Genomic DNA, 18,141 nt, shown 5'->3' with positions numbered 1-18,141 from the left:
TTTATACATGTTCATTAATGGAATAATGCCGAAGAAAAGAATTGCATAAAATCTTAGCAGCTGTGGTGTGCAATAGTTTTGTATCTAGTAAAGTTACATTTTCAAAGATCAATTTAAATTGTTTACTTTAGAAACAACGGAATATTAAAAGTTGAAATTGCAATTGAGAAAACTCAGAAGATAAATTCACAAGATGGTAACTTAATTTAAAACTCAACTGTCAGCAACAGCAACTGTATCCCCTCGGCCCTCCTTATGTCAATAAATGAGAGCGTTCACATCCTGTTTTCAAATGTTGACTCAAGTCGTTTGCACATGAATATTATTTAATGCATTAAAAAAACAAATTAGTAATGTAATTAAGAATGCATTTCTTCACCACCTGTTGGCTTTCTACTATAAGGCTATTTAAATCAACCACACAACAACCGGCAGTTGAAATTGAAGATCTTTTATTGTGTTTGTGAATTGTGACGGCTGATTTAAAGCCTCCAGAGGGTTACATGGTTATATCCAAGTGTGAACAGCCCATGTTTCAATGTGCAGAGCTTTACATGTTTTGGAGGTCTGGATGAGATGCTGCATCACTTATAAGTCTTCATGTGCCACAAGCCGTCATTTAGATAGTGCACGTTCTCTATTCCAATTCCTTTGTTGACTTTCTCTCTGTCAGAATAAATCAAAAGGACAGACTGAGAACAGGTCCCGTGAAACCATTAACCACAATAGATTTGCTTCAAATAATCATAGTCTTACATGTCTTCTGCTGACATCTTCATCACACCAACACAAAGTGCATGCTGCTTTCCCTCTGCCATAATGGCCTGTAGCAACAAGTTAAGGTTAATTGTTTTATTTGATTAGTAATATAAGCTCACTGACCCCATAAATAGCCACACCTGTACAAGGGCTCGTTAACACAAATTTCTAATCAGCCAATCACAAGGCAGCAGCTCAATGATCTCCTGCATTTTAAACTGAGCATCAGAATGGAGAAGAAAGGTGACTGAAGTGACTTTGAACGTGGCCTGGTTGTTGGTGCCAGACGGGCTGGTCTGGTATTTCAAAAACTGCTGGTCTACTGGGATTTTCACCAACAACCATCTCTAGGGTTTACAGAGAATGGTCTGAAAAATGAGAAAATATCCAGTGAGTGGCAGTTCTGTGGGTGGAAATGCCTTTGTAGAGGCCAGAGGAGAATGGACAGACTGGTTCCAGTTGACAGAAAGGCAACTCAAATCAATTACAACAGAGGTCTGCAGAAGAACATCTCTGAACGGACAACATGTCTAACCTTGCGGTGGACCTTGAGGCAGACCACACCAGTCAGCTAAGAACAGTAAACTGAGTCTACAATTCACACAGGCTCACCAAAACTGGACAATAGAAGATTGGAAAAACGTTGTCTGGTCTGAGTCTCAATATCTGTTGCCACATTCAAAAGGTAGGGTCAGAATTTGGCGCCGATAACATGAAAGCATGGATCCATCCTCCCTTGTATCAACAGTTCAGGCTGGTGGTGGTGTGATTATATGGAGAATGTTTTCTGGCCACACTTTAGTACACCTTAGTACCAATTGAGCATGGTTACAACATCACAGCCTACTTGAATCGTGTTGCAGACCATGTCCATCCCTTCATGACCACAGTAAACCATCTTCTGATGGCTACTTCCAGCAGGTTAAGGCGCCATGTCATAAAGCTGGAATCATCTCAGACTGGTTTCTTGAACATGACAAAGCCCATAAATCTGGAGCAACTGTGTGATTCCATCATGTTAGTATGGACTAAACTCTGAGGAATGTTTCTAGTACCTTTTTGCCACCAAGGATTAAGGCAGTTCTGAGGGCAAAAGGAGGTTAAACCGGGTAATCGCAACCCTAAGAAAAAGGCTGCTGACCATAGATCAAAAATATTGAGCATTTTTTACAGGAAAACATCAGTAATTTTAAAGAGTGAAATGCTTTAACATGAATTAAAGGATACAACTACAGTGTCAGAACCAGCAGGGTAGAGTTTAGCACCCGGTGACGTCAACCCGGGACACATAATATTTGCACCACTTAAGACAAATTTGATGGCACCTTTGTCCACTTGCTGGTGAGGGAGGATGAAAGGATCTAAGAACAGAATAAAAAATATTAAAATCAAAGGCTGTGCTGCTGCAACAACCAATCCAAGAGTCATTGGAAGACCTCACATTTATGCAGTAGTCTGAGAGTCGGGTAGAACGGTCCTTCTCTTTGTCTGAAGAACAGCAGCTCTCCATTCACAGTTAGGATTTCAATGTGTTCGTGGCTAAATGAAAACCAGACAATACAATTAAATAAAAAGCAAACCCTTAAAATGGAAACTCTGGAAAGTGGAAACAGAGCGTACCATCTGACTATTTTGACAGGGTCCTTTTTTGGCATGATTTGATTGAGCCATGGCTCAATGTCAGGAAACTGATCCAACAGTTGATTTTTAATGCCTTTGATCACAGATGTTTTCAGCTGGATACAGTTGGACACATTTTCCTTCTCATCAAATCTGAAAAAGATGAAAAGAACGTGTACTAATATGCTGAAAAACGGTTAATTAACTAATACAAGGTTTAGTATGATCCAACAATAATACAATGTGTGACTGGAACCTGCATGCTAATCGCCGGTGTCATTAGCAAAACACTCTTTCTACAAACACAAAAGCGCTACTGCTGTTTTCAATGATGTTAGCAACCAAAGCTAGCTAACACGAAAAAAGAAATAAGAAGAAACTCACTTCTTAAACATTCTCACGGGTTCTTGACAACGCTTTATGTAAATGTGTCGACGCTCTTTTGTAATCTCACTTCGCTAACAGTAAAACAAGCAACATATAAAACTATTAATATATTTTAGGTTACAGAGCCACGCTTGTTTGGCAGCCGAGGGTTAGTCGTTCTAGTGTCGCCTCATTTTACGACGGTTAGCAGCGGTGCGCGTCTTTTTTGTAACCTTGGTAACGAGCAACAACTGAGGCGCACAAGCACAATTAGCACGTTTATTTATTTATTGCTTCGTTGATAAAGCAGATATATTCAAAACGGTAAAAAAAATGAAGAAAAACTTCACGTTTTAAATGAAATTATTTTTAAAAGATTTAACTTTAATTTTATATAAATATTCAACAAAACACAATGTTTTTATGTTGGTGAATTTGGATTTGTTTATTTTTTAATGGGTAATACATTTGCTATAAATGTGTATTTCTCTGTTCTTGTTTTGAGGATCTCTGAAGGAACGTTTAGTCAATTTAACAGAAAGTTAGTTAAAAAAATAATCAGTTTGACGTTTTCTAAGTGATTTAAAAACAAAGTTAAAAAAAGGTAAAGACGTTGTCATGTGAACTCTTATTTGATTTCTATTTTTTCAAAATCAGCCAAAGGAAGAAAAAAAAAAAAATGATGTGGTTATAATATTGTGTTTTTAAGCTATTTCTTTCAGTGGGTTGTTTGTAAAACTGGGTTGGTCTTTACATTGTTAAAAAAAAATGCCGTTTATTTTTGTAATAAATGCAGTAATATCTACTTTTGTTTTGATAAACTATTGGAATATTTAAATTATTATAAAATGCACATGCCTTTTAAACGGTGGTTTAGATTTAAAACTCTATCTATCTATCTATCTATCTATCTATCTATCTATCTATCTATCTATCTATCTATCTATCTATCTATCTATCTATCTATCTATCTATCTATCTATCTGGCGCCCTCTAGAGGTCATGTCCGATACAGCACAGTACTGAGTATAGAAAAACACGCTTGTGCAAAAAGTAATTTTGTACAAAGTACTTCCGGTGAGGTCACCGACGAGTTTTTAACGGGCGATTTTTTTCTTGTTGTTGTTTTTACCTGGGATGGTTTTTAATTTTCAAACGACTTTTTTCCTACTGTATTTACATCCGTCCTGTAAATAATAGTCTTCGTTGGCCGCTGCGTTGACTCGCTCTGGTAGAACGACTTTACGACGCGGTTAGCCAAGAGAGGCCAAAGGAGGAAGCAATAGCCAACCATCTTTATTCCTACACTAGCAATAACAAGAGAGAGCTGGCTAGGTTCAAGTGGAGCTGACTTGTTTGCAGTTTATTGTCTGTTTTATTCCGGATGAAAAGGAAAAATAACTAAAACCTTCCTGTGCTAAAACATACTAAAGGTTTCGGACGCCGTACTCTTTCCCCGGCAATCAACTCTGGAAGTTTCGGATCAGAAGACTGGCTGTTTAAGAATTAGTATTCCCCGTTTTTCATGTTTCCAACAGGTTTATCTTCCCCTAATCCCCCACCACAGCCAACCCAGGAGGCTAGACCGGCGGCTACTGATGTCAAAAACGGTAGTGGAAACATCACATCTCCGAAGAAGAGGAAAATAAACGGTTCAGAAAGGGGAGACACCAGTGATACCATCTCCTCCTCGCCCCCCAAACCCCTAAACCCCTCGTCGTCCGGCTCCCCCACCGCGCTGCACATTCAGAAGAAGTTGCGGTTCGAGGACTCGGTGGATTTCATCGGGCTGGATGTGAAAATGGCCGAGGAGGCTGCCGCCGCCAACGCCGCGTCTTCCTGCTCCAATAACAAAAGCAAAGCCATGTTCCTGGCCGGCGGCGTGGGCCACCACGCCAACGGCTTGACGAAGACCGCGGGGTCCGGCACCTTCTCCAGCAGCAAACCCGGAGCTGCCAAGAAACTAGTCATCAAAAACTTTAGAGGTATCAAACGCACTACGAGCAGACGATGATATCCCACATTTTAGCTCTGCATTTTTTAACCACAGCGGCGTAGAGTGGACCCCTTTAGACCAGACACTGACCCTCAGTTACCTCATAACTAGATTAACCATATATGCTGAATGCACCTGTCATTTGGACACAAACATCCACTCTACTGATAATCGTAACTAAATTTAGAGGTGGAACAATTCTCTTACAAAGATTCGATTCATTCATATCATAATTTGTGGCTCACAATATGATTCATAGTTAACATTGGTTCATTTTGAATGATGTGATGACCTATAATGAATGGACCCAGGACATCTTTAGCCAAAACTTCTACTACTCCCTCAGAGATAAATACCTGGTACTGAACAGTACAGGTGAAGTTTTCCAGATTTCTTAGTTGGATATCTTACAATCTAGTGGAAATTAAACATGTGTACAAACAAACAAGTAAGCAGGAATTAAATGGAAGGAATTAAAGTTCAGCCCACTGTTGTTTTTCCACTTTAAAATAATCTGAAGGGAACATTATTAGAACATTCTAGCACGTCTTTGCTAAATTCAAAGTGTTTCCACACATTAGACTGGAATGATGGACTGATCAGTTTTATTTGATTACATCATGTGTGTTATTCACTGTGATGGGCTTAGTCATTTCTACATTATAATACAATAAACCTATGGTATTTTCTAACATCAGTATAATTGATGTTTTTCACTTTGAAATGATTTTAGGATTTAGGTCAATTCCATTAGCACCTTGCCTTAGACAGATCGATCTGGTTGGATTGTAAGAAAAGAAATCGATTCATTGATTAAGTTGATCAATCGTTACACCCCTAATAAAAAAAACATGATGGATGTCTTTATTGTCATTTATTTTTTAGAAAAGGAACTAGAATATGATCAAATGATACCAAAGGAAAGATTATTAAAGAGGAAAAAATAACTACACAAACAACAAATGAACAGAAAATGTCATGTTAATGGCTCAACCTGGCGTCCAGATGGATGGTTTAGTAATGAAGCAGTAACAAAAAAAATAGACATTTTGAATGTCATTTTTTTAATTATCTAATTATATTTTGTCTGTTGTACAGTATAGTAAGTAGCTTATGCTGTTGGAACCACTCTTGAACAGATTGAGATTCAAAACTGTAACACTGCTGATTACCTGGATCAGGTGTTCTTTACCAGCAAGAAGCTGCAATGTGGGCATTGAGGCCTGGATTTGGACTCTGCTGACATGTGTTTGAAATATCTGCTTTCCCACATGGGTGACGTTGTGACGTGTTTTTTTTTCTTCTTGTTTTTCAGAAAAACCTAAGTTACCAGAGAACTACACACAGGAAACCTGGCAGAAATTGAAAGAGGCAGTGGAGGCCATACAGAACAGCACTTCTATCAAGTACAATCTAGAGGAGCTTTACCAGGTATCAACCTCAGACCTCAAGAAGGCTGGCTGCATGCAGAAGCGTTGGGGAAAACAGAGTCCTCCCTATGGGTCGCTAAGAACTGCAGGGGGAAGATGGCACTTTAGCCTATTATCAGCAAGTATCCGAACTCTTATATGGAGATCCATGTTGGTTTTCTTCCACTTGGATGTAAACACATTGGTCAAACAAAGACATATTAATAAACAAACAGAATTTTAGAACAACTCCTTCAGCCTCGCTGCTAGGCACGGTGGTGGAGTAGTTATGATCTGGGCTGAGACATAATCTAAAATGACTTTAGGTGCATAATGAAATCTAATATTCTTTTTAAAAACTAGCAAGCGTTTGGTGCTGCCTAATCTATGACTTGGTCATTTTTGCATTTTTGTTGAAATGTTATTTTCCTAAAGTTTCCTTTTATTGAACCTGTGCGGTTTGTGATGCAACCCCTCTGCTGCCATGAGTGTAACCCATTTTTGTTGTGTGTTTTAACCAGGCTGTGGAAAACCTCTGCTTCCATAAGGTATCTGCCAAGCTTTACAAACAGCTGAGGGCCGCGTGTGAAGATCACATCAAGGCTCAAATCGATCAGTTCAGAGAATATCCTTCCCAGTTTGAGTTTCTCCTTAAATGTGGATGATGTGGTTTTCAGAATATCCGCTGAAACTCATCCAGGTCGGTCTGGTTTTCTCTTAACGTTGTACTTACGGATGCCCTGGACAGTGTTCTTTTCCTGAAGAAAATCGACAAGTGCTGGCAAGATCACTGCAGACAAATGGTAAGTTTGGTCACACGTTTTATAATTAACATCTGCAGAGATTACAGGTACACTGAGGCAGTTTGAAAGGAAGGTACATTATCTGTTAACATAAGGAGGTGAACTTTTCGATATAACTTAAAAGTAGATTTTCAGGCTTTTGTACTTTGCTGATTTGCAGCAAAGTTTTATGGGGGGAAAAAGGAATTTTCTGAGAAACCGTTTTAGTGGGATAACACAAGCATTACACGAGAGTAGATCATCGAATACTGAGTGTCTTCTGGATGTGTCACAATCTACCGTACGCTCACATCCCATAAAAGTTACATCAAACAACAGAAATAAATGTTCCCGGCAGGAAAAAATGTAATGTACAGTGAAGGGATAACAGTCCGTGTTGTTTCATAGTTCCTAACTTATTCCTCCCACATGTGAGGTTGTTAGAATCAACACTTACTGTCATATTCTGAACTTGAGTTATTCCTTTACTCTGCAAATTCTCTAAAATAAAGATGAGTATAGTGTTTTCACAGTTAAATTCTTTCAAGTCCCACTCTGATCATCTTATAATCTATTTTAAAAGTATTCCCAGTGGTTTTTTTTAGAGTTCTGATTATGCCATGCTAAGCAAAAATCACAAAACCTGTGTTGTTTACTAGGACATAGTTTCTACATAGCGGCAGGAATTCGTTAGAAATTCCCCTGTGAGTTGTGGGCGCAGAGTAAGCCCGTCCTGTTACCACTCTCTCACGCTAGCTTACAGCCCCTCACACCCCCAAGCTAACATTCGCGGTGGAACCAAAGTGGCGAGGATTATCAAAGCTATCCAGCCGTACAGTTTAGAGCCAGATGTCAGCTCAGATGAGGGAAACAAAGATGTATCTATTTGTCTGCAAGTGGATGCTTAGGAATGGAGACGAGTAGGGAGACTTTGGCCCGCCCATTTCGCTGTGTGCGTCACAAATTAGAGCGTTTTCAAACAGCAGGTTTTTATCTGCTCATAATCCATCACGATTTTAATAAAGAAATAGTCAGAAATGCAGTTTTAATCTATCTAAACACCGAAAGCACAATTTTCTTTGGAGTGGGCCTTCAAATGTGTCCATCCTAAATCTGTCTTTGTCATGGTTGAAGGGCAATAAGCTGTTAAAATCAACTAAATATTATACAAAAATAAAAGTGGCATTCGTTTTGACTGTCCTTTTTGTCACGCAGCTTGACACCTTCTAGAAAATGGAGCATATATTGACTCCTTGATCAGCTTGGAAACAGTCAGATCTGTTGTGCAAACTGGAATGAAGCAATCAAGTTAATAGCAGACTGGTAGAAGCAGCTGTAAAGAAAATGTAGCTTTGACAGTACGCTGCCCACTTCTCTCTGGAATTAAAACTTGTTCATCCATTTCTGGATCTTCTCCGGAAGACCAGACAACTTTTCAAAAGAAATGTTGTTTCGGTCAGTTACAATAATTTTTTCAATGTAAAACAGTTTCTTAGCATTATATATGACGTTTTTCATCATTTTTCTCTTAAACTGTGAACACAATGTTTTGTTTTCCTTCTGTCTTTAAGACAACCCTATGGTTGTCTCTGAAAGTAAGAGTTGATTATTAAAAGAATTGATATCCTTGCTTGATTGTAATGTTTAATTTTGGCTTCTTTGCAGATCATGATTAGGAGTATATTTTTGTTTCTGGATCGCACATACGTTTTACAGAATTCAATGCTGCCATCAATCTGGTAAGTCTTCAGTGGTTGCTGTGCCTGTCGCTCAGACGTGAGCCTGGGTTACATCATGTTGAGCAGCCTCTGTGGGTTCTGCAGGGACATGGGGTTGGAGCTGTTCCGCTTCTACATCATCAGTGATTTGAAGGTCCAGAGTAAAACCATCAACGGGATCCTGCTGCTCATTGAGAGGGAGCGAAATGGAGAGGCCATAGACCGCAGCCTGCTGAGGAGCCTGCTGAGCATGCTCTCTGACCTGCAGGTGCCTGCGTATTGCTATCTTTGCACATGATGGATCCATTTTTGTTTTAAAAACACATTAGGATGATAAAAGAAAGAGCCTATGGGAAGATGTAGCAAAGTACACCTAGTTGATAACAAAATGTGTTGTTTCTGACAGATTTATCAAGATTCCTTTGAGCAGCGCTTTTTGGAGGAAACGAACCGCCTGTACGCTGCAGAGGGACAGAGGCTGATGCAGGAGAGAGAGGTGATTTTGAAACCTAATGCCCTCGAAACACACATTAAAAAGAAATTAGAGGTTTAAATAATAAGTCAAAAAAATACCGAATGCAAATCTTCTTAGTTTTTACAATTATAGTGATCAGAGACATTGTTTAAAAATGATTGGCTCCAAATGAATCAATTACCAGTAGTTTTGGAGAATCCGAGGTTTTTGTTGTCGTTTCTCACTTCTATTTTTAACAAAGCAGTTTTTTCTCTAACTAAAGGATATTTTAAGGTTCTCTCATAGTTGTTGATTTTATGGCTTTCAAGGAAACAGAAATGACTACAAAAAGCGTATTACCCAAATGTAACTTTACCATGTAGACCCAGATTTTATTCCTAAATTACCTGAATGTAAATTTCTGGTATGTGCAAAGCACAGGATGCAGGGACTTTTATACTTTAGAGTATAATCTGCATTAGGATAGGTGGGTGTAGGAGGACTTGCTGTTCTTCCATGACCTTTGTCATCAACTGGCAGAGTTTGGTTATTGAAATTCGGCAGAAAATATCTGTAGTCTGAATTTCCAACCAATGTAAACTTTAATCCAAACTCCTGGACATGAATGACAAGCTTACTTAGAATATATATCTGGGGGGTAGGCTGCACGGTGGCGCAGTGGTTAGCGCTCTTGCCTCACAGCAAGAAGGACCTTGGTTCAAGTCCCGGCTGGGGGACCTGAACCAGAACATCAATGGGGGACCTTTCTGTGTGGAGTTTGCATGTTCTCCCCGTGCATGTGTGGGTTTTCTCCGGGATCTCCGGCTTCCTCCCACTGTCCAAAAACATGCTTCATAGGTTGATTGGCAACTCTAAATTGACCATAGGTGTGAGTGTGAGAGTGAATGGACGTGTGATTGAGGATATTCTACCCTGCGACAGACTGGCGACCAGTCCAGGGCATCCCTTGCCTACGCCCAAGTGGCCGGGATAGGCTCCGGCAACCCCGTGACCCCGAAATGGAAAAACGGTCAAGAAGATGAAAAAAAAAAAAAAAAAAAAGATATATCTGGGGGGTTTTCTGTATTTTTAAATAAAAATATATTGGAAAAAATATCTATCATGCATGAACAATGAATGTTATCAGTTCCAGTAAAGGGATATAAATTAAAACCTGTTAGACTCACCACCACATTCGTTTTCGACACTTTATTTGAAGAATAATTTTTGCTTTTCACCTTTTTGGTTATTTTTTATAAATTACAACAAATAACTTGTTCAAATTTGGTTTTTGCTTTCCTAATTTGGTCTATTTGTTAACTCTTTTTTGTTTTCTTTTAAAACTTAAAAAATAAATCACCTGCAAATTTGCACAGCACCTTCAGTTTTCTGCTTGCTCATAAGCCAGAAGAACTCATACGGGAGCATTTAGGTGTTCACACAGATGTGGACATTTTTTGTTCATCCACAGCTTAACACTACTAAAACCAGCAGAGAGTAGAAAATCAAACTTAGATCCTCACAAATAAAGATTTACTTTTTTCGTCACAGCAATAAGAATGAAGAAGTTCATCCTTTTTCTTTGGTTTACTTCCAGGAATCTTCTGACATGCTAATGATATTTTTATAAAATAGCAATATTTTAATTCAAGTAACAACTTAAATTCAGCAACTCTGGAGATATTTTTGTTGCTTTTGATCCTCTAAATTGACTATTTGATTTCTACAGACTCTTTAAATTTTTGTATCTCATCTTATTTCTATAAACTATTTATAAAGTTACTGAATGCTGATTTTTGTGTTTCTTTCATCTATTTTTTTAGGTTCCAGAGTATCTCCACCATGTTAGCAAACGCCTGGAGGAAGAGGCTGACAGAGTAATCACATATCTAGACCAGAGCACACAGTGAGTGTTTGTTTTTACTCTCCACTAGCCTTTCACTAACTTCCTGATGATCTTCTTTTTCTTTTTTTTTTTAATCATCTTCTTTTCAGAAAACCTCTCATTGCTACAGTAGAGAAGCAGCTGCTTGGTGAACATCTCACAGCAACTCTTCAAAAAGGTACCCAACAGCAACTTTTTCCAAACAAAACGATGCCTTCATGGCTTTTCAAGCTTTGAGTGAACCTTCCTGATGGATTCGGAATGAGAGAAAGGGTCTGACTTTTGTTGTTGGGATCCTGCAGGGCTAACTCAACTTCTGGACGAGAACAGAATTCAGGATCTGTCTCTTCTCTACCAGCTTTTCAGTCGAGTACGAGGTGGTGTTCAGGTGCTCCTGCAGCACTGGATAGAGTACATAAAGGTCAGACTTGGTGATTTAAAAGCACAAATGAAACTATGCCGAGCACTTAAAAATATATGTTTCCTCCGTGTCTCGGTCTTTTTCTGTTGCCCTGACTTTTCCCTCCCAGGCTTTTGGCAGCACAATCGTTATCAACCCAGAAAAAGACAAAACAATGGTGCAAGAGCTGCTCGACTTCAAAGATAAGGTGGATCACATCATGGACGTGTGCTTCATAAGGAATGAAAAGTTTGTTAACGCCATGAAGGAGGCTTTTGAAACGTTCATTAACAAGCGGCCAAATAAACCTGCAGAGCTCATAGGTGAGCAGCCTAAGGTTTTTTTTTTCCTTACCATAAATGCCAAACTGTGACATCACAAGCACTAATTACCATCTCCTCTGATTTCCTTATTATTTAAATAGCAAAACATGTGGATTCAAAACTGAGAGCAGGAAACAAAGAAGCAACAGATGAAGAACTGGAGAAGATGCTGGATAAGATCATGATTATCTTTAGATTCATCTATGGTAAGGTTTGCTTTCTGCTGTTTTTGTTGATTCTTCTTCCTTTTTATTTGTTTTTTGTCACCAAACCATGTGCTCTTGTAGGAAAAGATGTGTTTGAGGCTTTCTACAAAAAAGACCTGGCTAAAAGGTTGTTGGTTGGAAAAAGTGCCTCGGTGGATGCTGAAAAGTCGATGTTGTCAAAGCTAAAGCACGGTGTGTTGAAGCCAGCTGTCGCACATCCACACAAGCACACAGAGAAATATTTTAAAAACAAAGTGATGCAGAACGTGTGTTGACCTTTGACCTTTCCTTCGTCTTTGATTCAGAATGTGGAGCCGCGTTCACCAGCAAGTTGGAGGGAATGTTCAAGGATATGGAGCTTTCTAAAGACATCATGGTGCAGTTCAAACAGGTAAAGACCCAGTAGAACGGCACTTTTAGCTTTACTGCAAAGGTCTAATGTTCCAAACAAGAATTTCAAATTAAGTTTTACATTAAAGTCCCACTCTGATCATCTTTTGATCTATTGTAAAAGTGTTCCCAGCGGTTCATTTTAGCCTAAATCTAAAAACCTGCATCCTTTTCTATCACAAAGTTTAGGCAGAGCAACAGTAGTTCATTAGAGTTTATCTGAGCTGAGGGGCCGTTTATTGCTGAGAGCTCTCTGTTTACACGGTCTTCTGCTAGCTTACAGCACCTCACATCCACAACCTAACATTACCAGTGTTTCAAAGATGGGGAGCAATGTCGGAGCTGTCCAGCCGTACAGTTTTGAGCCAGATTTGAGCTCAGGTGAGGAAAACAGACATTCATGGCTCTATTCTCTAAGTGGATGCATCAGAATGGAGCTTGTGACTCACGCTTTCTTCTACGTTGCATGTAAGCTGTTTTGCAAAGGGCATTTTTGTCTGCGCTTAATTCTCATCGATTTGAATAAAGAAATCCTCAGAAATGCAAAGTTTAAGTTTAACGTTTTGCGCTGATGTCCTTCATCAGAAAAATGCCACAAAAACATCTTAAAAACACCATTTTCAACAGAGTTGGTCTTTAGAAGATTGTGTTTTGACCACTAATCTGAATGCTAATTGTTTTGTAATGTAATCAGTTACTTATTTTGGGGTGTGAAGGTCACACAAAACCATAAGGTACAAAGTTTGTTTACTAAGGAGGCTGACCAGCCAAGATCAGATCACATTAAATCAATAAAAAGCAACAGGAGTAAACATAAAAAAAAAAAAATGAAGCTGTTAAAGGTCAAAAGATTAAATCATGATGCACTTCCTAAACAAAACAAACTGGACTAAATTTAAGCCACCATTGAACCTGCATCTGACAAAGGTTTGAGACAATTTAACAAAAGTAGCATTAATGAGTCTAAATAACAGCTGAATGGATCTGAAAGGCATGTGAGGTCCACAGTAAAAGTGAAGCAGAATCGGCGTCATAACAAAACGCACACGGTCTTAAGTGGATTCCCAATATAAAGAGCTGCATATCTGCAAGTGCAGGAATAAAGGTGGATTTATGCCTCTGCTGTACCATTATTGCACAAGGATTTTTGAACAAATCTGTATCACCGTCTTGCAGAAGGAGGGAGTCATAGTCTTTATGTTTTGTAATTACATTTCTATAGAGATTGATACTTCTTTGGAGTACTCTTACACATAGGAGGAGACTATTTAAAAAATATTCTATTGTTTGGGCTTTTTAGGTGAAATGTACAGTATTTTTTATTTGTTTACATCATTGATGGCTTTGCTCCATTGCCTACTGGAAAGATTTTAATGGACAATGAGCTAGTACGGTATGTGAAAATAAACATTTCATTATAATTTCTTGTTGCAGAAGAATATTTCTGCTTTACAATTCAGATCATTTCAAAATTACTCGTAACTGCAGCCGTTCTTATGAATACAATTCTAATCATTGCACTTAAACATTTATTAGTTTGACTCAACTTTAAAATTCCCCAGGTTAGTGCTCTTTTAATGTTCATTTCCACCTCAGACTGTCTCTAAAAAAAAGACAAAGTATCTAAACATGTTAAGAGGATTTTTTTATTTAATTTTTGGGTGTTTTGTGTAACATGTTGTTGTGGCATTTTTCTGATGATGAAGGACATAAAGAAAATCAGGCTTAAAATGGCATTTCTGACCATTTCTTTATGCATATAGTTGGGAATCAGGAGCAGACGAAAAAAGGCTGTTTGAAAAAGAGATTCTATGTTACATAGAAAATACGCTGAGCCGCCCACAGTCTCTGTGCCAACAACTTAATGGCAAATTTAATGAATTGCTGCCGCTCTGCAGAAACTATGTTGTAGAAAATGACACAGGGTTATTGGTTTTTGGCTAAAAACTGCATAATCAAGATCACTGGGAGCGAATTTAAAATAGATCAAAAGAAGATCGGAGTGAAACTTCAAAAACTCTTTTGGGAAAGATGATCAAACATGGCTGTTGGATTAAAGTTTTTCCAACGGTGGCATCAGGGAAAAATGACGCGTCTGTTTTTCCGTTACACATGCAGTGCCAAAACATTCCTGGGAACATTGAGCTGACGGTAAATATCCTCACCATGGGCTACTGGCCAACATATGTGCCGATGGAAGTGCACCTGCCTCCAGAGGTGAGTGATGAAGCCCCATTGTTTCTGTAAAGTAACGTCTCTTCCTCTAAACGCTGTGCTTTTCTTTTTCGCAGATGGTGCGACTGCAAGAGATTTTTAAGACTTTTTACCTGGGCAAACACAGTGGGCGGAAACTGCAGTGGCAGTCAACGTTAGGCCACTGTGTTTTAAAAGCTGAATTCAAAGAGGTTCATAACTTTTTTTATGAAGGAGAGTTTAGAGTATTTGCCTCTTTTTCAAGCTGTTTTACTAAATGTCATTTGTGTCTTTTTTTTTTTTTAACAAAAGGGGAAGAAGGAGCTACAGGTGTCACTTTTTCAAACTCTGGTGCTGCTGATGTTTAACGAAGGGGAAGAGTTCAGCCTGGAAGAGATCAAACTGGCCACAGGAATAGGTTTGTGTTACTTCAACAAAACTGGATTGGTGGCAAATTGGTTTTTTTATTTTTATCTCCTGCAAGTTGAAAATTTGTTTGTAGTAACGTAGATCATTTTTGTTTAATTGTGTCTGGCAGAGGATGGTGAACTACGCCGAACGCTTCAGTCACTGGCTTGTGGAAAAGCTCGTGTCCTCACCAAAACCCCAAAAAGCAAAGATGTGGAAGATGGAGACAAGTTTTCCTGCAATAACGACTTCAAACACAAACTCTTCAGGATCAAGATAAATCAGATTCAGATGAAAGAAACGGTATTAAAAGTTTCCCCACAGAGGCCTTTCTAACATCAGTAACCTCCCAATGCTAAGTGGTTTGGAACTGGTTTTCCCTGCAGGTGGAGGAACAAGCCAGCACCACAGAAAGGGTCTTTCAGGATCGACAGTATCAGATTGATGCCGCCATCGTACGGATCATGAAGATGAGGAAGACTCTGAGCCACAATCTGTTGATGTCTGAAGTCTATAACCAGCTCAAGTTCCCTGTCAAGGTAATAAGAATAATAGGAAAGTTTAGAGTGAAATACAAAGCTTTCTTATAAAGCTCAATATTCAGATTTTAAGGTCAGAATTTGTAAATGTGTTTTCATGATTGTTTTACATTTTTTTAGTACAGTAGTGCTAACTTATAAGGAAAATTGGATTTATTGTTTTCTATTATCTTGACCGCATTAAAAACTAGGGATGTCTCGATGCAATCACGTAGTTTCAGACTCGATCAGAATCTGATGTTGTATCCCAATCTGGGATTGCATATTTATTACATTAGTATAGCTAAATGCTTCACTAGTAGTCTGCATATTACGAATGGATCAGGACATTTTAGTGCCGTAAAGTGCAACAGAATATGGCACTAGTTGGAGCAGAACGTGCACAAAAGCAAAATGTTTACAGATTCCAACTTCCGGGCTCAGCGACTCTTAAACATTTAAAACTGACAGCAAGTGTCTCTTGCGTTTTGTCTCAACTCAAACAACGACCTACAGAGACATTTCAAAAGAAAATATTGAGCTTTATCTCTTTTAAATGAGAATGGCTCTTTCTGCAGCGTGACGGCTGCCAAGGGACCGTCTGCAAAGTGCAAACTCTGGGAAAAAAAGTGAGGGGGGTGAAAGGAAAAGTCCACCATTTTTTCAAAAACAACCAAAACTAATAAATGGTCCCATAGATACAGCAACAATTTTTTAAAGAAAGTCATTTTTAATTTTGAAGAATTTTCATTGGAGATCTGAATCACATATGATCAAAAATATTCAATACTTCTGTAGATACTAAAGCTACAGTCACCAAACTTTGTCTCGTGAATTATTATCACCTAGTTGATAGTTGCACTGTTTTTGCCTGATTGATCTTTGTTTCAGTGTTAAATGTTAAAAGGAGGTTATTAAAAGAATAAATAATAAGGGACAAACTGAATCTTTTTTAATAAATGTGCTCATTTTTTAAATGTGTTACAGAAGTATCAGATGGAGACTCTGTATCGGCAGATACTCTAAATCAAATGACTGAACCGGATCAGGGCCAAAAACACATGATAGAGAAATCCCCATCCAAACCTTTTGAATAGATTAGATGAGGAACTAGATGTGGTCAAAATACTCATCTACTCTTAAATCTGTAGAATGTAAGCTGCAGCTGATGGGCAGGATAACATCTGCATTCTGATGCTCTCTTGTTTTTAATTTTTGGGTGGTTTTCATTTCCCTGGCCAACTTTCAGTTGTTTCAGCACTGATGTCACATGATTATCTCGTTTGTAACTTGACCTGTTTTTGCTTGTTCACCTTTGAGCAGAAGAGTACAGATCAAATTGACAAAATAAATCTTTGTTCTTATGTTTAAGTTCACTTAAATCTGAAGAATTATTACAGACAAGGGGACTTTACGCTGGGGGAGCATGCTAATTATTTTCAGCCCATTTCAAAGTACAAAAACCGCTCTGGAATACTTCCATGTGTTCACTCCTGTCGGTTTTTTTCCTTTCAGCCTGCTGATCTGAAGAAGAGGATAGAGTCTCTTATTGACAGAGACTACATGGAGCGTGACAAGGAAAACTCCAACCAGTACAACTATGTGGCCTAGAGAAAAGACGAACTGCAGTTGGTTCATTTGGGATGAAACCCCTCCGAGTGATGGGCCTTCGAATCTTGTGTTTTCCTCCAGTGGATGTACGCTGTTATCCCATTCACCGCAGCAACCGACCAGCCAATGGCTACTGCTCCACAGGGTTTTCATCAGGGGTCTTGTGATCCTGTGGACTGCATGGCCACTGAAAACGAGAATTTCTCCCACATTTCTCAGCACTTCTGAGAAAACACGGACAAAGACGACAAAGTTCAGTTTACGGTCTCTTTTTTGTTTTGTCTTTTTTTTTTGGAGAGGAAAAATATTTATTTTCAAACTTAGATTCTTCGTCCATAGTTTGTTATCAAGTTTTTCCCCCTTCTTGTTCATCCCATCGCTAAAATTGACACACCTAATAATGCTCTAAATGTACCACGTTTGATAGAAAGAACAGGACTCAGACTATTAATAGATGCTTGTTTCCAACACTTGGGGAGGATCCATAATGATGAAAAGTGTTTTCGACGTGTGACCTGCAGTCAAGTCTGATAGTTTTAAAGGCTATGGAGCCAAATGATAATGCTGTGATCATCAATACAACATGTTTAAACCAGAGTTTGTGCCAAAAAAAGCAGCACTTGTTTTGTTACAGTGTTTTTGAAGCAGTTCAGTTGTATAAGGATATGCATACTATTGATACTATTGTGTTCTCCCCCTTTTTTCTTTCTTTGTACATTTGTATACATTCATCCTTCTTGACAAATGACCCACCTGACAGTCAAGTGCTTTAGAGTTCTTCTTTTAGGCATGATAAAGTGAGTCTGTTGAGATTCTGATGCCATACTACATACTTTTATCTCTTAATGTAAGGCAGTCCGGCGTTGATGAAAAGTGGAGGGAAGTGATTGATTTGACACACGTTTGTATGAGCCTGTTAGACTTATTGCTTCACATTAAAAAAATAAGAGTTTGAATCTGGGTTTCATTTATAAATACATTGTCCATTAAAATCTTTATAAATACATTTATATATATTTTTTTAACTTAAAGAATATATATCTTGTTGACATTAGATCTTTTTTTGGTAATAAACTTGATTTTTTTGTCGTTTTTTTAAATAT

At 38.5% G+C, this 18,141-nt stretch overlaps 2 protein-coding genes across 2 annotated transcripts; one reads left to right on the top strand and one right to left on the bottom strand.

Annotated features, from left to right (window-relative positions):
* Positions 1–435: 435 nt before the first annotated feature.
* On the bottom strand, positions 436–2,975 carry mcts1 (MCTS1 re-initiation and release factor). Its single transcript, XM_004073088.5, has 6 exons — positions 2,764–2,975; positions 2,380–2,532; positions 2,201–2,298; positions 1,987–2,120; positions 757–824; positions 436–666 (listed from the first exon to the last, which is right to left on the bottom strand). Exons 1-6 carry the CDS (start codon positions 2,772–2,774, stop codon positions 585–587), a joined length of 546 nt encoding a protein of 181 aa, XP_004073136.1. The 5' UTR covers positions 2,775–2,975; the 3' UTR covers positions 436–584.
* A 772-nt stretch (positions 2,976–3,747) lies between these two features.
* Positions 3,748–17,994, top strand: cul4b (cullin 4B). Its single transcript, XM_011479924.3, has 20 exons — positions 3,748–4,730; positions 6,057–6,172; positions 6,672–6,775; positions 6,884–6,953; positions 8,598–8,671; positions 8,756–8,918; positions 9,057–9,146; positions 10,928–11,010; positions 11,100–11,167; positions 11,292–11,410; positions 11,520–11,712; positions 11,814–11,918; positions 12,000–12,110; positions 12,224–12,309; positions 14,427–14,525; positions 14,600–14,713; positions 14,814–14,919; positions 15,040–15,212; positions 15,296–15,448; positions 16,943–17,994. The coding sequence occupies exons 1-20, from the start codon at positions 4,271–4,273 to the stop codon at positions 17,036–17,038; spliced, it is 2,583 nt and encodes an 860-aa protein (XP_011478226.1). The 5' UTR covers positions 3,748–4,270; the 3' UTR covers positions 17,039–17,994.
* Positions 17,995–18,141: the final 147 nt, after the last annotated feature.

This window comes from Oryzias latipes, chromosome 10 (assembly GCF_053564925.1).
Source record: "Oryzias latipes strain Hd-rR chromosome 10, Olatipes_Hd-rR_3.1".
Taxonomy (NCBI): domain Eukaryota; kingdom Metazoa; phylum Chordata; class Actinopteri; order Beloniformes; family Adrianichthyidae; genus Oryzias; species Oryzias latipes.
Note: the sequence above shows the minus strand (reverse complement) of the source record. Positions and strands in the feature narration are given on the sequence as shown.